General features: G+C 39.6%; 2 protein-coding genes across 6 annotated transcripts; one reads left to right on the top strand and one right to left on the bottom strand.

Annotated features, from left to right (window-relative positions):
- The first annotated feature begins 1,986 nt into the window (after positions 1-1,986).
- Positions 1,987-7,473, top strand: csrp3 (cysteine and glycine-rich protein 3 (cardiac LIM protein)). Of its 2 annotated transcripts, none has more exons than XM_031740974.2 (6): positions 1,987-2,089; positions 4,692-4,803; positions 5,446-5,617; positions 5,776-5,905; positions 6,951-7,044; positions 7,238-7,473. In XM_031740974.2, the coding sequence occupies exons 2-6, from the start codon at positions 4,692-4,694 to the stop codon at positions 7,309-7,311; spliced, it is 582 nt and encodes a 193-aa protein (XP_031596834.1). In that variant the 5' UTR covers positions 1,987-2,089; the 3' UTR covers positions 7,312-7,473. The 2 variants fall into 2 exon arrangements, with proteins under 2 accessions (XP_031596834.1, XP_039473631.1); XM_039617697.1 differs by lacking the exon at positions 1,987-2,089 and adding an exon at positions 2,986-3,007.
- Positions 7,474-9,906: 2,433 nt separating this feature from the next.
- Positions 9,907-19,656, bottom strand: zdhhc13 (zinc finger DHHC-type palmitoyltransferase 13). Of its 4 annotated transcripts, none has more exons than XM_031740964.2 (17): positions 19,561-19,656; positions 17,134-17,360; positions 15,510-15,632; positions 15,050-15,127; positions 14,669-14,813; positions 14,473-14,537; positions 14,147-14,309; positions 13,120-13,245; positions 12,908-13,041; positions 12,716-12,816; positions 12,277-12,401; positions 12,119-12,181; positions 11,933-12,026; positions 11,536-11,619; positions 11,289-11,446; positions 10,728-10,825; positions 9,907-10,466 (listed from the first exon to the last, which is right to left on the bottom strand). In XM_031740964.2, the coding sequence occupies exons 1-17, from the start codon at positions 19,582-19,584 to the stop codon at positions 10,331-10,333; spliced, it is 1,944 nt and encodes a 647-aa protein (XP_031596824.1). In that variant the 5' UTR covers positions 19,585-19,656; the 3' UTR covers positions 9,907-10,330. The 4 variants fall into 4 exon arrangements, with proteins under 4 accessions (XP_031596824.1, XP_031596825.1, XP_039459010.1 ...); XM_031740965.2 differs by having other exon boundaries at positions 17,134-17,354; positions 19,561-19,635; XM_039603076.1 differs by having other exon boundaries at positions 17,134-17,409; positions 19,561-19,622.
- Between the last annotated feature and the right edge of the window lie 919 nt (positions 19,657-20,575).

Raw genomic sequence — 20,575 nt, 5'->3', positions numbered from 1 at the left:
TTACAGGCTATAAAGTGCAAGAAAATAGTGGTTATTAAAAAAAGGCCCTTTATATATCTCCTGAGCGCAACTTAACACATGTTAATAGATATTTGCTGACAATTTGATCGTTTTAATTATCTGATTTTCTCTGTGCTTCCAGGATTAATCTTAATGGCTTTAAAAAAAAAAAAAAAAAATCTTGTGTCACTAGCACAGGCTGTGTTTCCAGCTCTCTTTATGACTAAATTGCATGAGTATTAGACTGTCAGTGCCAGTTTAACATTAATTTATACTAATTTGGAAAAATAAAATAAAAAAGATGTAGCTTTAGTCTTCTGGTAATTCAGTTTGGTTTAAATATATAATTTTATTGTATAGCCTAATATCTCATATAGACAAGGCCTTCACAGACAAAATATTAAGAGTCACAGTGTAATGATGGTCTTTTTTTTTCTTTTCTTTTTTTAAAATCCAGCAAAAGGTCTGTTGGAAATGAATGCATGGATGAGTTTTTGAGATTCATTGTGAGTCAGGAGGGGCTGTTTTTTGGTGATATTGGAAGGCTTTCTTAGTGTTGAAGCTCAAATCCATCTCAGCTTTTAACTAGTGGTTTGATTCTGTTGGTTAATGTCTCTAACTTATGAACAGATCACATTTACATTCCCTCCCTAACTCCCTTCATCCCCAGTTGTTTGTGGCAGATGGCTGCCCCTCTCTGAGCCTGGTACTGCTGGAGGTCAAAAGTTTTTCCTTCCTACTGGTGCCAATGGCACAGGTGGGTCTAAAACTATTTTTAAAAATGGAAAACAGGACTAGCACATTATTTCTGGATCTTGATAATCTGCTTTCATAGTTTGTAGGATCCACTCCAGAGTTGTTCTGACCTTTATCCTAAAATGAAACCTTTATATCGTAATAGGAACAATCTCTCCTGGGATTATGAGGCCCCACCCATAAGACGCAAGGGGCTCACAGAAGAGTTTAAGCATTATAATGATTTCAAAGAAATAGTTAGCAGATGTGCAGATTTTGGATAGATACATTAGCCGACTCTGCATTACCATCGTCAAAAGAACCAGTGAGTGTTCTGTCCCTCCCATAGGCTTCCAGTACATGGTCTTGATTGCTCAATCTTGAAACTCATCAAGAAATGCAGTGCTCTACACTTTGTTTTTGTTTTCTTTAATTTGTCACCAGAGCTTCTGAAATTAAATTTTAATAAACAGAATGTATTAACATAAAAATGTTAAACTCATTAAGCTACTTTACATGGATCTGTTGTAGACATTTTATTCATATTGATTTTGGTTACCTGCAATTCTATTCTATTCTGTTTAATTTCATATGTCTATTTGCTACTTGTTCATGAGATATTTTTAGGCTCTTATCTCTTGATGGCCTAGCAGCTGATTGGAGACACTCCTGAAAGCCTTGTCTCTTGAGCTTAAGTATGAGTGAGTGGGAGATATCCGCCTACCATTACAGTTTCACTTCACTTCAGTAGAATAAGTAAAGAGATCTGATGTGATTCAAACGTCTGTGACAAGCTGTGTTTACTTTCCCTTGTACGAAGCTTAGGACCAATCTTTAACATTTGTTCTGTGATTCATTTCAATTAAGTTTTATTTATATAGCGCCGATTCACAACAACAGTTGCCTCATAGCGATTTATACTGTAAGGTGAAGACCCTAAATATTAGAATGAAACTTCCAACAATTGCACGACACCCTATGACCCTACAACTAGATGTGAAGATCACCAGGTCACTACTGCAGCTCAGCCATGTGTTCGCCATCAGTTGTGCAACCAATAGTTATATTTAAATACACCATTCATGCATATAATCCTGTAATGCTTCTCTGCTGGTGGTCAGAGTTTCCCACACTCTCTGTCTGAGGGCAGAGCAAATGTCTGAGTGGCTGATGTTCAGGCCTCTTTCAGCTTGTGATGAAGGGTCAGAGGGCCCTGCTCAGTCACAAGTTATTTTAGGAGGATACTTTCATTGAAGCGTCACCAGTGGACTGTGGTGATGGTAAGATGGACAGTATTTAAACAGCCCAGAAGCGCTCATCACCAGTCAGCCACAGAAGCAAGCTTGGAGTCAAGGTAAGGACCCGCTGCCTTTTATATTAAAGCTCCCTTTCAGGGTTTGAGTAGTTACTCCAGGCTAAGTAAAGTACTTGATGATACTTTTACTTACTGCTTTAATTTTTCTTGCTAGAACTCTGTTTACATTGACACATTTATTATACACAACCATGAACGGCTGGGGGCACTTTCACGTGAAATTTAGGATCCGTCTCAGCAATATTCAGATGTTTTCAGTGTCATTTGAAGGAGAGACAGCTGAGCTTTTGTCTGTCCAATATGACAGTAAAGCCCCTGTTCCTGGAATATCACATACCAATGCTGTGAGGTGATGGACAGTCTTTGATATGAGTGCAGACTGGGATGTCAGACAGAAGGTCAGCAAGGGCAGAGCTGCCATTCCTGAGTAAATGTTAGGATGGATGTTATAGTTAAAAACTGACACGTCGCAGTGAGACAGAAAATATCAGAACTGGGAGGAAAATCTTCGTAACCCTGACGACGTGTAGTCACGTGCATGCAGGAATGTACGTATAGAGATTACACACACACACACACACAACCGCTAGAAAACATAGAGATTTTTTTGTTTGTTTAGGTGAGGAGATAATTTTTAACCTTTTTTAAAATCAGTATAGTATCCTCTTTCAAATTTTATAAATGTAAAATTGTAGATAAGGTAGATCCTCTAAAACAGAGGTTCCCAAAGTGTGGGGCCCGCCCCCTAGGGGGGGAGCAGAGCCATTGCAGGGGGGGGGGGCGCGGTATGCAAAAAAAAAAAAAAAAAAAAAAAAAAAAGAACGCTTGGACACTGCTAGCATAATGGACAGGTTTTTGACGGGGCTTCCACACAAACGCAAAGCAGGAGATGAAGCATCGCCAGATATGTTTCCAAACCAACTTCATTCTAAGCCAAAGCCTAGAAAATATGCCAAGGTAGGTCTCTCCTGCAGAATTGGTTTTCCCTTGTGGGAGCACGTGCTGGGCTCTCCAAATCACGGACAAACAGTATCCCACATTCTTGATTTTTAGTTCACAAACACTTCTTATAATGACTATCTAATCCTGAAATTTTGGAGATGTTAGCTCTTTATACAGTAAAGTTACAGTGGGATACCAGGCTGATCCTGCCGTAATTTGTTCCCCCTGTCCAAATCACGGACAAACAGTATCCCACAGTTGTTTATGTTTTTGAACCCATTTTGCACAGAGAGACATTAAAAAAATGTATTGATAGCAATGTTGAATATTATCACACAGGAGAAAACAACTACAAGTAAAATAATTACACCATGAGGCCTCTGCCTTTCTAAATGGAGGGACAGTAACTGCGTGTGTAGTCTATATGTAAGCATGTAAAAACTGAAGATATTAAGATTAACAGTATTTTGTCTCTATCTGCCATTCTGCAATTCATCTCATGTAAACAATAACATGGCGCACAGCGTGACGTGAAAAAAGGCACATACCTTTGACGCTGCGTGACGAACTCTGTATTCCTCGTCCACACATAAACGCAAAAACGGAGTTTTAAAAAATCTCCGTTTTCGGTGATTCGAAACGCCGTTTACGTGTGGACGAAAGGCCCAAACGCATAGAAGCAGCTGCGTTTTCAAAAATACCCGTGTAGGTGTGGACGTAGCCTAAAAGAGTTAGTAGTTTATTTTATTACTACCTGTAGTTTATTGCAGTTTACTTTTATTTGTTTAATCGTTTACTAAATGTTTGAGGTGTGAAATAAATGGAGTTTGAAAACAAAATATGGGTGTGTGTGGTTGGAGGATGTGTTTGTGCGGGGGTGTTAGGTGGTGGGGGGGGCCAAGATTTTTCTTGTAAACAAAGGGGGGCCTAGCAAAAAAAGTTTGGGAACCACTGTCATAGGGGGACATCTGATTGTTGATGTTTTCTCTGTATTATTGTAGGGTCATTCCCTTACAATATAAAAAAGAGGTCACTATTGTTGTGATTTGGTGCTACATAAATAAAACTGAATTGAATTGGATTTTTCATATGATTACATGCATGTACAGAATACTGGAAATCAAGTCAGTCCTTACATTAACACTGATTTCATTGCAGGATGTTCTACTTTTCTATGAGTAAGCACTTGCCAACAGTGGGAAGGAACAATACCCTTTTAACAAGAAGAAAGCTCCAACAAAACCAGGCATACCAAAGGGCAGCTATCTGCTGAGAGCAGTTGGGGTTGAAGGAAGTAAAAAAAAAAAAACTCCTTGAGAGGACTGTTGTTTTGATTTGGGGTTGTATAAATAAAATTGAATTCAACTGAATTGAAAAAAGGAGACCAACCTTAGGCGAGTGGTGTATAAAAACATAGTGAGTGAAAAGAGTGAGGGAAGAAGAAATGCTCAGCGCATTATGGGAAGCCCTCAGCAGCCTAGGCCTAATGCAGAGTAGGATTCAGGGTCACCTGGTCCAGGCTAACTTTATCAAAAAGGAAGGTTTTAAGCATAGTCTTAAAAGTAGAGAGGGTGTTTCAAATCCAAATTGGGAATTGAAATCATATTTACATTTCAGTTCTAGCCTGGAAAACAAGACAACAGATCAATAGATTGTTTGAACTCCTTCTTTAGTCATTTATTTTGATTTATTCTTGAAGATGCCAAACTGGGGAGGAGGAGCCAAATGTGCAGCCTGTGAGAAGACAGTGTACCATGCAGAGGAAATCCAGTGTAATGCAAGGAGCTTCCACAAGACTTGCTTCATCTGTAGTAAGCAGACCCGCACTAACCCAACAGAGGGTGTCATGGTGGATCTGGAGAATCATTCAAATATGTGATAAAAGTAATTTACACATAACAAAACAGAGCTGTTTTCCTCCTTCCATTCACCTTTGTGTATCCCATCTGGGCCTGCATCATTACTCAGCAGTACCTCTGTATTTTTCTCTGTGTTTAATGACCTGCCTGCAAAGCTTCTTCAATTCTTCCACCCTGCTTCTGTTTGGCTTTGCTTGCTGATTTCATACAGCCACAAGTGCTTAACTGGATCACTCAGTGGCAGTTTACTTTCCCAGTTTACTGTCCCCTACACCAAAACATACACTCTCCAGCTGGTCAGTAGCCTGTGTGACTGCTAGATTGTTCCACTGGGAGCTCAGAAAGCCCTCTGTGAAAAGCTCATCCATCTGCTGAGTCTTCATCTTTTCTCGAACTTTCACCTCATGATCCCCTCTCCTTCTACAAATAGAAATACAAGACATCAGAATATGTGTAATGTTACTGCTGACTGATAAAACTAGCTAGGTGGGTGCTTTATTTAACCTCCATTATACCACCATGACATTTTACTGAAAACAACTCACAGTCTCATGGTCAGCATGGTACTGAATGTTTGTGTTTCCTTCACACAAGTGAGCTGCAGAAAGGGGCTGGACAGTACAACAGTTGCAGCGCATGAGTCTGAGATTTACTGCAAGTCCTGTTATGGCAAAAAGTATGGGCCGAAAGGATACGGGTACGGGCAAGGAGCTGGTGCTCTGAGCTCTGATCCTCCTGGACAGGACGCAGGCCCTCAGCCTCATGAGTAAGTGTTCATGACAGATAAAGACAGAGCACCTCATAACCTTAACCATGATCGAAACAGAGTGGTGCAGAGGCAAATAACCTTAAAGAGAAAAATTGTTTAAAAAAAAAAAAATCTACTTTGACCAAAGATAACATCACACAGCGTTTCTTTTCTAGCTCCAAACCTCGACCAGCCTCCTCAAAATCCACCGCCAATAAATTGTCCCAGAAGTTTGGAGGTTCAGATCGCTGCCCTCGATGCTCCAAAGCAGTCTATGCAGCAGAGAAGGTGATGGGAGCAGGGAAGGTAAGGACCATCCTGTTATTCTTTGTGTGCATCTAAAGTATGACTTAAATTCAAAGTTACTTGCTGTTGCCCAATCAGACAAACAATTTGAATTCACACCTTGTATCTCTTCTAGATGAAGTGTTTTTATTGCTTAATATTGAGTACACCAAAGAACAGAGAAAATACTCCCCCCAAAAACCCAACCCAATCGGTTTGGACTCTTTAGGCCGCTTAACGATGAAATCAAGGCTTAGCGCCTGATGTAATTGTGCCACGTTCCTTATGGGTCCACCAGCAGGCCAGGAATTCCTTCTCCAGAGCGGAGTCCACGCCAGCCTCGTCTCAGGCAGACGAGGAGGAGCCTCCTATCCCCCTCTTGTCCCTTCACTGGGCCCATCACATCCCAGCCCAGCTCGCGTTCTGCATCGGAGTCCGTCATGCGATGCCACCACGGCTCCCCTCGCGTCAGCGTCCTGTAAATAAATAAATAACGGCCAGAACAATCGTCCCGGAAGAGGCCCTGGCCTATAACCATGGCGGCCCTTTCCCAAAACGGCTGTACCCGGCATACGACAGTGGGGAGAGTGTTATTCACATATGCAGGCAGAGGTACACCTCTGCCCGGCGGTCGATTACACGCAGCGCCTCCCACCGGTGCACTTGTTGCGAGACCTCTTTTTCACCTGGCCTTCTTGCGTTCCTCTTCATGTCTGGGGCCTCTCTCCTCCAGTGCTCAGCTAGCCTGCTTTTAATAGGTCTTTACACAGCTGATAGGCCACCTCTGGACATACCCATACCTCAGCAGGTGATCCCTATCAGCTAATTGTCCCATGCTCAGCTGATCCACAGTGGATTAAAACAATGTCAAATAAAACACCAAAAACCATGCAATACAAACAGAAGAATAAAATCATGCAATAAAAACTACACTCACAAATAAACTCAAAAAAATCAAAATAAAGCCAATGTAAAAGATAAATATAAAGTTTCACTGTGTGACAATATCATGTAGTGAACTTTGTAGCACTTTGTTATTAATCATCACAAATATGTGCGTCTTTAGCCTTGGCATAAAACCTGCTTCCGCTGCGTTCTGTGTGGTAAAAGCCTCGAGTCGACCACAGTGACAGATAAGGATGGAGAGCTGTACTGCAAAGGTACACATACAGACACAAACACACACACATTGTAAAGATGGTTCTTGTTTATCTTCATTGCACTTTAAAACCAGAACATTTAACCAGAACTACAAGAATAAACCAAAGCAGCACACAGTACACACAGGTCATATTTGAAAACTACCTCTAAATGTTGATTATTAACTCAGTCAATTTTCGTTTTTCTCTGCAGTTTGCTATGCCAAAAACTTTGGCCCCAAAGGATTTGGACTCGGGAACGCTGCAATGCTGGAGGAACGACAGTAAAAACATGCTTTTAATAAGCCTCCCACTCATCATGCGGCAGCTGTCTCAGGCGAGACAGACGTTCAGCTTTGCTCTGCTGTAAATTCAAAGTTATTTTTAAAATTGGCTAAATTGTTCTTGTGATGGTTCAGTGCAGAATAAAAGCATTTTATTACATTAAAATTGGTTTTAATGCAGTTTATTAAAAAACATCTTGAAAGACTAAGAGCAGAGAGTAACAACAAGAGCTCAACAGCTTTCTGTTGTCTTTGTTACATATTATAGTTTTGATGATAACAAATGTGCCTGAATGTATTTCGTCCCCTGTTATTGTTGTGGTGCAAAGACTTTTCTTGCTAAACTGAATTACTACATCTTATTTGCATTCATAATTCTGTGCGCCCCCTTAATAGAAATATCAAATCAGCAAGCGATTAACAAATACAATGAGTTAATATTTCCGGAACAATTATGTGTGGGCAGGCAAGCAGAGAGCGACACTGGATGACTCGTTGAACCAACATTACAGCGGCTATCTTGTATTATTGAATTAACGGAGCTGACGACACACAGAAAAAACATTCATCAGATAAAAGTGTCTCCAAATCATGGCTTACATTAAATTTTAACAGAGTTACCTGTAACCTTGTTTTTTTGCCTGTCCTGTTTGGTTCTTTAGCCATAAGAATTATTGTCGGAAGGTCAAGAATGATGCCCAATGAATTTACTTTACCAAGTGGATTGTCAGGGCCTTGCCATATTAGTCCATTTGATTGACCTTTGTCAACCATAACAATGCATAACATGCAAACATGCAAATCATAGTATTTGTGCCAAATCATAGTTTTTTTGCCAAATCATACTATTTCTGCCAAAGCCTAATATTTGTGCTAAAATATAGTATTTTTGCCAAATCATAGTATTTGTGCCAGTGATAAAGCATAGTTAGGCCATCAGAATTATTGTCGGAAGGCCAAGAAAGATGCCCAATGGATTTACTTTACCAAGTGGATCATCATGGCCTTGCCATATTGGTCCATTTGATTGACCTTTGTTATTATTATTTATTTATTTTATTTTATTTTATTTTCAGTTGTTAGAGACGAGACAGACATGACTGAGGGATAGGAAAGGGAGAAAGAAAGAAAGAGGGAGGGAAAGAAAAACAGAGGAGAAGAGGGACAGTGAGAAAGGGCACTTCAAAAAAATCTTCTGGAACACCTGTTGAGAGAAGAAAAATCAGAAGAGAAATCAAGCAAAAAAGGGAGCAACATAATAAACACAACACCATCGCGATAATCTAGCTAAGAGTAAATAACAGTAGATACTAAATATTGAATGTTATTGTGCAGCACGTAACATCAACAGCGCACAATGTCCTTTGAGGTAGCAGCCAAGACAGGTGTAGTTTGTGTCTGTGAACACCCATGCGTACACCTGTGTGCACACCTGTGTGGATGAGTGCGTTTGTATTCAAAAGGTTTCTTCATGTAACTGCGTTTCTGCTGCTAGACGGTGTGGGGAGCTACAGCTTCGTCCCCCAGTGCATGAAGCAGGCATGGAGAAGATCCAGGCCCAGGAGTGCGAGAGCCCAGGAGGACCATCGGAGGGGCAACCGTGCCACCCTCCTGGGAAGAGCTGAGGAGAGCCCCAGACAAGGGGTCACCCGGCAGGGAGTGTGGTGAGGGGAGATAGGCCTCCATACCTTGGAGGGCCTGAGGTGTTCCCAGAGGGGTGGAGTCTAAGACCCAACCTGACAATGAGACACAGACGAACAGGCACACACACAGACACAAAGGTGCATTCCCACCCTCATGCACACATATACAAATGCACACATATACAAATGCACACATATACAAATACCTGTAACCTGCAGTAAACATGAGAAGGCTCTCGGACATAATGATTTAAGCATTATTTCCCAGAGACTGTTTTTTTTTATTTTTTGTAAGTCTATGACGAGGATTAATCCATGTCTGGAAACTAGCTGATAGTGCTCAGTTTGTTGAGGCTGTTGCAGATATTCATTCATGTTTGTGATCTCTGAAAATAAGGACTAAAACTGTCAAAATAAGTTAATTAAAAAGTAAAGAAATATTAAATGACTTAATAAAAGTATTTGCCATTAAGCTCACCAAATATAATATTAAAATACATGCAAGCATTAATCTTCAAGATTTGTTTAGTAGTATTTAACTTTCTTTTTAAATTTTCAAACTAGCATAACCAAATATTTCCACCAACATTTCTCTTTTTTGTTGTGGTAGTTTTTTTTCCCAGTTTTTAATTAGAATAGTATATAGAATATCTGCACTGTAAACTCAAAACTCCAAGGTAACCACTTAATTAAACAGCTTGTAAAGTAAAAAAACAAAACAAAGCTCAAACAAATGAATAGGAGCAGTGTGAAAAGATTTTTGGCTCAGAGAAAAAAAAATTGTCTTTCAAAAAACACTTTAGATAATTCTGGTTTAAATGTTATTGATGTGTTCTTAATTTTTCCTCACAAAACCCTGGTAGTATTGACCTGTTTCTTCTTTTCTTTAGTTTCTTTGTTTTGTTCGTCATCCCCTGCTGTACTTAGAGCCCCAAATCCACTCAGAACCAGTTAAAAAGACAGGCACAACATTGTTTTATTGAAGTTTTATAGTGGTCATTTGTATTAAATGCATGCAATTTTTACAAAAGTCATAAAACCAATTTTTCCACACATACAAAGGTAATTCTTTTTTCTGAACAGATAGTAAAAATACTTTTAATGTGTTCATAAAAACAGGACAAAACCTCCATCACAATTTAGGCCTCTAAAGGTTCTGTTATTTTCCATTTACTTACACTGGTCAAGTATAAGGCAGCAGCAGTCTGTACAAACAGCAACTGAATCAAATATCTACATGTTTCTTTGTGTTTTCCCAATTCCGAGTATTGCAGTCTCTTTCCACAAGGAGCCACCACATTAAAAAACAATAAATAAATGGAGTCTGTGCTTTTGGTCCAGAGTCTGACCCTTGACCCTGAGCGTGGAGGAGGGAGGAGGTCAGACCATGTCGGTGTGTCCGAACACATGCTGGTGGCCAGGTTGGAACTGCTGCGTCCAGTCAATGATGACCGGTTTGAAGAGTCCACAACAGCGGAGCTGGAAGAATGACACCAGGTTCCTCACCACGCCCAAACTATGAACACACAATCAGAGCAAAGTGACTCAGCTGACCAACAACATAAAGTATGGGTTTAAGTAAAAAAAACAAAACGCACAGCACATGATTTGCCAGTAAATCCTAAAGAGCCCATGGCATTACAATTACAACAGAACTGTTATTTTGAGACATGAACATGACACAGTCTGAATGCTACAGACAACTAAGCAAACATAACTTGATATTTACAAATTGTAAGTTATACAATAAAGACAAGAAGCACTACATGCAACTCACTTGAATGGATTTTGTCTCAGAGAGACAGGTTGCCGGAGTTTCCTCTGGCGATGTGTTAGATTTGTTCGCTCTACTGTTGTCAGTCCCAGGAATGCAATCTGATCCCCCCCCCCACACACACACACACAATAAGGTATGTTGTTTGTTAGAGCAAGAAAAAAAAGGAAAGAAAAACAGGCAGTTTACAAAACCAGAGGCACTGGTTTAACAGGTTTGGCTTTTCTCACTACTTTGAACTAAGTTTGGTGTAAAATTTAAAGACTTTTGTGAAGGTCAAATCTGAATATTTCCATCAATATTTTAAAATGATTAAGCCAAAACAAAATGGAAAGCCGTGAATTTTCTCTGGTTTCTCCAAAAACACAGAATTTGTAGTAATTTATGTTGAATTCTGCCAACTAATCCCCTATGTTGAAACATTTACAGAAAACACAATATGTATTTATTATATATATATATTATGTATATTTGTCTTCTGTCCAATTTTGGAGACAGTGAACACTATCCATATGATATACAGAGCCTTAGAAACCCATTAAGAAACTCCAAGCAGCGAGTCACCTGGTAGAGCTGCAGCAGCAGGGTCAAAGTAGACCAACTTGTATGATAGACGACCAGGATGAAGATGCAGAGCAGCCAGGGAGAGCACCCTACCAGGCCAGAGAAAGTACCCCACAGGCCCTGCTCCTCGTAACGCAGCATGCAATGAGCAGACCAGTCTAAAAGAAACGTACACAGGCATGTTTATCCAGGGTAAAGGTCATAGCGTGTTAGATGGCGTGGCTACACTAGCTGTTGCAGAACTCACACATGACACAGCCGTACAACATCCAGGCTCCCGTCAGCACGAGCGAGAACAGAAAGAGGATGAAGTAGTGATGGTTCCTTGCACCTGGGGAAAAGAAAATAATCAGATTAACTTAAAAGATGCAAAAAATTAAAAAAGGTGATAATTTAGTAGCAGTGTGTCAAAAAAATCCAGTCACCTTATTGGACATTTATGGAAAAGTATTATGCTCTCCAATAATTTGAATGACTAGAGATCAGAGCACTTTATCTTCAGGAAAAATATTGTATAATTTTTTAATGCATCCCTTAAGTCTTGATATACTAGACCTCTTAAATAAGACATGACTTGTTCAGCTGTTTAACAGTTCTTCCTGCTGTTGCGTAATCTGAAAGTTACAAACAGGCTTGTGTGTTACCAATGCAGCTGTTGGTCCAGATGGAGTGGTGGTCCTGCTTGGCCACACAGGCATCGCAGCTGAAGCAGTGATTGGCTCTCATTGGCTTCTTTATCTGTAAAACCACATGGTATAAAATAGTATTGGTTGTCACTGTGCTAATGGTGCAGTGTTATTAAAGAGGTGGTTGCAGGTCAGTGGCCTTACCATACAAGAGGTGCACAATATCCTGGGGTCCAGACAGCCGGCTTCAGCCAACACCAACACATTCTGTCAACACAGAGGAACAAAACATAGCTCAGCTCCATGTAAAACATTTACATGGAAGATTGCCTAATTTGGCTTCTGAACTCTGTCCTCCTCACCATTTTCTTCTCCTCTTCAGTTGCTCTGATGAAGCCGGGGTCCGTCCTGCAGGTGCGGAGGTAGTAGTAGAGTAAAGCAGTGGCATTCAGAGTGAACAGTACCTGTACTGTGGCACTAGGCTGATGTGGAGTTTCAAGTTAAGAAGGTCTCTGTTCAGTTTGTCATCAGAATATGAATGAAACCCAGTTACCTAATTTATTGGCCTCCAATGACAGAGTCTGTTTCTCTTTACTGATGATAAAACGATGCATCGCTCTTACAACAGAAAGAAAAAAAAAGAAGAAGAAAAAAAAACACACACCCTCAGAGAATCTTCCGGTGTAAAAGCATTATCCATCAATTGCATTCATGATCCTTGCTTATGTTTTTCATCTGGTACTGACTTGCTTCTCCCAAAGGAAATGCTTTAAGGTGTGGTTTCATTTTTTCAAAGGATATCTGGCATAAACCAGAGGCACCAGGTGACAAGCATCCAAAAGATTGAAGCCATCAGACTTGAAGCTTGTAGGTTGGACTGAAAGTCTGGGCCTGGGAAATTCCTGTTTCATGCAAACATTCATTACTAAATCAATAACACAGGTTTGAATAACAGTAGAGTACATTCGTGAATCAGTGGAAGTGTATCCTCACCTTGTAGCCAGATTAATCACACCTATCACACAGGCCAACAGGATCCCTTTGAGTAACCAGGATTCTGAGTTCATATCCACTATTGCGCCAACACCTCCAAACAAAGCCGTGCAGAGTAAAAACTGCAGAAACACCTGGAAAATACAGGGAGAGGATTCCTTTAGAAGAGTCAATGTAGACTGCTAAAAACGTGTTATTTGAGACAAACGTACCCTGTATCTGTTCACGACTCGCAGGCAGCGAGAGTTGGAGCGAAGCCTCTCCCGTTTGACCTGATTGAGCATGTGCATGAGCAACGGGCTGTGCACTTGGTGAGCCAAGTCGATGGGTGTGTGACCCTGAAGAAGAACATTAAGAACCCCATGAAAAAATGAATCACTGATTCAGTTCAAAAGTGGGTATAATTGTAGTTCATATAATTGTTTACGCTGAGTACATGAACTCTATTGTCAAACGCAGTGCAAAAAACTCAAGTTTAACTTGTGTTAAACTCAAGTTTAAGGGCATACTTCTATTGTAGTAAATGAATCAAGAAACAGCTTATTTATTGTCAGTCTGCACATACATGCAAAGCTATTCAGAGACATGGAGTGAGCAATACTATTCAGTGCATTCTCCAAGAAAATCTTGTTTTTTTCAGTGAGCTGAGCAACTCAGACTTCATTATAATGGGCATCAACACTTAATGGAATACTGTTGGAATACTGTGCATTGCCTATTCATTACTTTATATGCAAGCATTTAGAGCTGAATAATGATGAAAGCAAGGTGTACCTGTTACTTGGCCCGATCTACTAAGATGGCTTACTTACTTAATAGTGAACAAAGCACTCATGCAGAGGTTAAGCAAACACATTCAGATGAAAAACAAAACAGTGTGCTCCTGGAATATACACCTAGAGTATCCAGTTCAAAATCCTACGCTGCCTAGAAAACTTGACCTCTGAACATTGACTTTATCACCGGGATTCAAACTCATATGACAGTAGCTGCGCCTGTGGGATCAATTCAAAACTCCTACATTGCCTCGTTCTCGAGTTATTGCTTTCACAAACTTGAGTGTTCATGCGCCCACCTCACCGCTTGCCTGCCTGACCAACAGGGTGATGACATTACCCATTTAGCCTTTTACAGCTAAAGGTTAATAAGAATAATATTCTGTTTATGTATTCCAACATTATGCACTCACAATAATGTACAAAAAAGAAAAAAAATGTGTTAGAATTTATTGAAGCTCACGTTAATGTTTTCTGCTTCCACACTGGCCCCAGCCTCCAGCAGGATGTGGGCAGCATCTACATTTCCTGCCAGCACAGCACAGTGCAGTGGAGTGTTCCTGTTGACTTTGTCCACAGCGCTCACAGAGGCATTATTTTTGATTAAAAAGTTTGTTGGTTCAGGCCTGTGACAGAAAGGAAACATCTTACTTTGTTACAGCACATTTAGATACTATCAGAATACTTTCAGCAATCAGAAAAAAAGGATTATGCTAACAAACTATACTTAATTTCTTATCAAGACAAGCAATCAAAGCACTGGGGTTAAAAAAGAGAAAGAGGCCTTACCCGATAATCTTCTGTGCTGCTAACATTAGCGGTGTTTGTCCATTGCAGTCAGGCCCGTCAACTTCCTGGAGGCAACGGAGAAATTGAGAAACAAAACCACAACTTGCGCAAAGTGAGAAGCAAATGTAATCATAGAGTGAAAACAGAAGTGTTGCAGAGAGAAAGAGTGGGGTATAAAGTGATGTGTATGTCTGACCTGTCCCTTAGCTATAAGATAAGCTGCTATTGCCATGTGTTGAAAGAGAATAGCAAGGTGGAGAGCCCTGTAGCCCTCTCCATCTGCAACAGAGGGGTCTGCTCCATATCTCATTAGCTGGATTACCATGGGGAGGTGGCCCTGCCTGGTCATTCAAACAAAAACATAATAATGGACAAGTCTTAAAAAACCCAGCAGACTAGTTGTAAAACAGTTACGTAGCCTCACTGAGGACACACTGCCAAAGTGCATAATCTCTTCTAATGCAGGTAAACTTTAACCAGTGGTTGCTGGTAAACCAAAACTAAAGTAAAATAATGCATATGCAAAACAAAGCAAAGCAGCCCAACCCAGCTCTATCGGGCACAGTCATATAGTCACCTTATGGCCCAATGAAGTGGAGTAGAGTTCAGGTCTCCCCCCAGCTGGTCTACTATTGCCCCTTTGGAAATATAATATCTGTTAGAAAACAAAAGAGAACAGATGTAAAGATCATACTTCAAAATATTTTGTGGGTTTTTATTATTTGTATTCATTTATTTGTCTCCCTGGTTTCCAGTTTTTGTTTAGCTACTATTTGTTAATTATTTGCATTATTATTCATAAACTTAAGTGCCAAAAGAAAGCCTGTGTTGGTTATATATAAAATGCAAACTGATCATTTGTCACAATTGTAGTATTTTTTTATGTATAGATTCAAGAAATTGTCTAGAATAAATAATTATACCCCCTGATTTGGTGTGTTGTGATAGGTCATTTGCAGTAGATGTGTTCACAAAACAGATTTCCATTTATTTATTTCTTTTCATTGTCAGACTGATATGAGATCTAAAGGCCTTACTTGACCAGCTCTAAGCGGTTGTTGATAGCAGCCCAGTGCAGCAGAGTGACATTCTCTTTGTCTGGCTGCCTGACGTCATATCCAGCTTCCACCAGCTCCTTACAGCGCTCCAGGATTCCAAACCTGCGGGAAACACACACACACACACACACACACACACACACACCCTCAGCAATCAATCATGTCTGTCATATAAACCACACAGTGCTCTGCAATCAAATTAAATCCAAACTACGGATAAACTGAGGAGATGCAACAAATGTAGATAAAATATGTTAGAGAACTAAAAGTACAATGTGACCTGGAAAAGCAAGTTCCTCTAGAAGGACTTTTAGAATGTGGAAGACAAAACCCCCCCGCATACACATACTTTTTCCTACAAAGTCATGGTTAGATAAATAGATAGAAGTGGTTCTATTGGTTTTTTTCTATTGTTCCCCTGCATAAACAGCATGAGTGAATTCTGTTTTTATTTACCTCTACTAACTGATCGATCATTAGCACTTCAGTTAGCTGCAAATCCTTACATGTACTTATCGCAAAAAAACTGAAGCAGATCAAAGATTATGAGCAGCTGAAAACAGGCCTACAATTATCAATATTACCATATATTTAGAGTCACGAAAGAAAGAAAGCTTTCACAGGGCTCTGTGCAGTCCTGTGAAAAACTAGGCCCACCCCATGATTCAGTAGCTTGTAGAAACACCTTTAGCGCCAATAATTTGAAGTACCTGTTTTTTTTACGACTTTATCTGTTTCTCATATCACTGTAGAGGAATTCACACCCTTTACAACACTGGCAACATTTGTCTTCTTTACAGCATTTCTTTAGGTCACTGAGTTTTGCAGGCAGGTTTCTTAAAGTCCCAGCACAGCACTAAGGTCTGAACTTTGACTGGGCCATTGCAACACCTTTGTCTTTATCTTCTTATCTTTTTGTTCTAGATTTGCTGCTCTGTTTTAGGACTGCAACTAAAGTTTATTTTGTTAGTGGACTAATCTGCCAATTCTTCTTTGATTAGTCGATTAGTCAGCGATTATTTCAATAACTCTTATCTCCGCTTCCTGTGGGCAAACCTATTTTAGGCTCCAGTACCTCACCTGCTCAGTCTGCCCAACGGTGAATATGACCCTGTTGTCTTGTCCCGCAGCAAATTAAAATAATAACCCATGAAACATATGAATTTGAATATAAAAAAAATAAATAAATAACATGCAAATAAGAAACTAAAAATAGCTTCTGTCCATAAGTTCAAACAAAGCTCCAAATTAAATCAAAAAGATTTTATTTTCCAGTACAAAAGAACAAGTTTCCAAAGTTTACAGATGATACAGTTCACGAATTCCCACCTGTAGTAGACATGCTCAGGAGTGAGGTTTGCTCTCATCTTTGAGATGTTCCAGCTGCTGATAACTATGCTGAAGATGCTCTCTGTCATGACCTCAGCCATTGGAGAGGTCCATGAGCCTCTTTACAGGACAAACTCATCTATACACCTGTGCTTAATACTAGTAAAACAGAACAAATCTAAGGCTCTAAAAGACAGTTACTAGTCCCAAATCTCAGTGTTTCTTAGATGGTGTAGTGTTCAAAATATTAGAAATTACATGTTCCACTACTTACTGTGATGCCTTCACTATGTCCCAACTGCTGCTATCATCCATGTGTGACCGTTTCTTTGGTTGCTCCCTGATGTCAGTCAGATCTGCATTTTTGCCGAACTGTCCGTAAAAACCCGGCATGAATGGATTCACCATCCCTCCAAATCCTGCCGGTCTTGGCCCATGACTGTGAGAATGGCCTTGATGCCCATGATGACAGCTGTCATGCATGTGGCTGTGTTCCTGCAACTTGCACACGACGAGACACTTATTTAGTCCAAAGTGGTCCACAGGGAACCTTTAAAGTGGCAGAGACCGTGGGATCAAACTGTCAAGTCCAAATTGAGCCCAAATTGCAGCCATCCCTCTAATTTTTCTGACTCACTGTATACAGACTGTGGGGCTTGGTACTACGGCTATACCATGAGATTAAATCAATTGGTCAACTTTAGCAACCCAGAGTTTATTTCTGAATCAATTAATCTGTCTGTGACTGTTGTAATAATAGATTAATTATTCAAGCCAACTATCAAGTAAAAGTATTTCCTCTTTAGTCTCTGAATCTGCTGCTCTTTTTGTTTTAGAATACTGAAAATTGGTTGTATATGGAGAAAACAAACTCAAGGCCTCACATAAGGCTTTCAGTATGATGTAACGCTTATCTGTTATTCTATAGAATAAACTAATAAGTGGCTATTTTTTTTTTTAAATAGACTTTTAGATAAAACCTTGGTATTCCCAAACACGCCCCCCCAGAGAACTTTTGCCATATAATATTCTCCACAGCGAAACCGGTATAAATGTTTATGTGACATAAAAATATCATATTGATATCACTACTATAGCAAAGCCATGTGTTTACATTCCTTGGTCTGTGCAATGAGACAAGTCCAGGCATATCTGAGAGTGCCAAAAGAGACATTTAAGTACCTTAAAATTAAACTACTTATTAATTAACATCTGACATACTTTTAACACAACTTCTGCAGTTGTGTTTTCAAGGGAAAAAACTACCTTAGACTACATTTGTGTTTACATCTAGCTTATGCTGTGTCACTGGATATAATGCTGTTGCTTCCAATTTGTTTCAGTACATTCACACTAAAAATAAGGAAGCTTCTCACAGATGACAGTAGCTCTATGGAAAAGAATGACGGAAAATGCCCTTCACTTACTTACACTTATGAATGCTGCTTCCTGCCAAGCTGCAAGCATCAATAACACTGCTCAGTTCTCTTTTTTCCATGCAATCAGAAATATCGTGCTATAAATCTGAGGCTGTATCAACCACCCCTAGTTATGCTTTCATACTTTTTTTGACACACAAATACAAACTGGAGGCAGACGGAGAACGGTATGTTTGGCTGAGATTGACCTATGACAGCTTATAATGATGGATCTATCCATAATTAACGTCTATGGATTTTAGAATGAGATGACTAAAAGCTCTTGTAGGTGTAATGTATTGTGGCCTGATACTTTCTGTCCATATAGTGTATATAGCAAAATATATATCCTAGGCAAACACAAGGTGATGTGCAGTCTAAGGGAATGCTCACAGTAAGTAGCTAACTCATTTGTTAAATACATTGTTGGACATTTAGTATAATTTCCCCTTTATAATATAAATCAATAATTGCACAGGTTTATCATTTAGAGAAGGTTTCAGATGAGAGCTGTGAGAAGTTTGCACTGCGCTGGATATGTGGATAATTCTTACATTGTTGAGTTAATCCCACCCTACTACTGCAGCACCAGGAAGCTGTTTTTATCTTCTATGATAGATAGATGTGCTGGATGCGTTTTGCTGTCAGTCTGGATTAGAATAGATGTTTAATACTGATGGTCACACTGTGAATACAACAGGCTGTTGTCGTGATCTAGACAGATGGCTAATTTACCAACATATGGTAAAAGCTGCATGCTTTCTGGCTGTTATGAGTATTAATACATGTGGATTTAGCTGAACACACGCAGCTCGGACAAGGACTGGGACTTGTGTTGTGCTGAAAGAGGATTACAGCGTCATGATAATGGGAAAGGTAAAAAAAACAAACAAACAAAAAAAAAACCCCCAAACCCTCATCTGCTTGTCAGTTAATCATCATGTCAACCAGATAAACCAGAAAGCACTTCCGTAAAGTCAGCACCAGAGGTTTCACACCAAAGAAATGAGCTAAATGCTTTGAATTCAGATAACTAGCTGCAGGTTAACTATGCCTATGAAGCTAACGACGACGAGCCCTGATTTAACTCGAAGTCTATCAGGCAGGTTATTACACGTTACACCAACTCAACACAAGCTAAAATTTAACAGCAAGCTAGCTAGTTGACAGCTAACAAAAATAACATAACTGAAAAAATGCCCGTGAGCCAAGTGTCAACACGATAAATCAGAAACTACATAAAACGAGACAAAGAAGCAATTATTATGTATAAATTGTCTTACATTTGCGTCTTCATTCCAGTCCATCTTGTAGTCGAGGAGGGAAGGGAAAGTTACTGCCACTGGATAGGCAGGTTTAGAGTTTGACTTCCGGCGTTGGCTTTTCAGATTAAATGTGTATTAAAAAATGTATGAGTCACAATTTATACTGTATCGAATAAAAAACAAAACAACAGGAGTGTACAGTCTACACATACACACACAAATCACAATAAATTCTTTGAGAGGCAAAATCTTTAGCCCACCTCAGCAATAGAGCAAAAGATGGCTCCCTCTGCCAGGAAAATACTGCCATCACTGTTTTGATATACTTATAATGTTTAATGTATAATACAATTACACACACACACACACACACACACACACACACACACACACACACACACACACACACACACACACACACACACACACACACATAAAGCTAGCGGGTCTTTCCTGTACCTGCGGTGGTTAAATGTTGATCAGGTGTGAAATTTAATAGAGCTTTTTTTTATCTAATAAAGTGAAGTTCACATTTTTTATCTAATGGCGTTTTAATTTCATATGACCTTTCCCTCAATTTTCTTTTAGCAACTTTTACTTTATTTTGAAGGCCAGAAAGTTAAAGAGGAAATATCGTTTGCTTGGTATTTTCTCTACGACTTCCTTCTTCCTGGAGATGCTTTTGATTGGGCTTTCGTTTTCCACCCACATACAGGCCTCCACCACTGCTGCTTTCTGTGTCATCAGAAAGCAGCAGTGGTGCTTCAAGTCTTAGTATAGAAAAAAAATGCCCCTCCCCCCTCCCGAAAAACAAAAACAAAACAAAAACAAAAACAAGGGTTCAGATCCTTTCCCGAGACATGTTGGATTTTAAACCATCCTAAAACACACATGACAGTCAAACCGCTTTGGTAAGTGTATTTTTTTTCATTCATGAAACTTGATTTGAAACTAAACTTCTACATTATTTCAACTTTTGTTTGTTTGTTTGTTTTTGTTTCGACTTTAAAAAAAATTAAGACAGCGTCATGGG

The sequence above is a fragment of the Oreochromis aureus genome, linkage group 1 (assembly GCF_013358895.1).
Source record: "Oreochromis aureus strain Israel breed Guangdong linkage group 1, ZZ_aureus, whole genome shotgun sequence".
Lineage (NCBI taxonomy): Eukaryota > Metazoa > Chordata > Actinopteri > Cichliformes > Cichlidae > Oreochromis > Oreochromis aureus.
The sequence above is the reverse complement of the archived record's forward strand: the minus strand, read 5'-3'. Positions and strand labels throughout refer to the sequence as shown.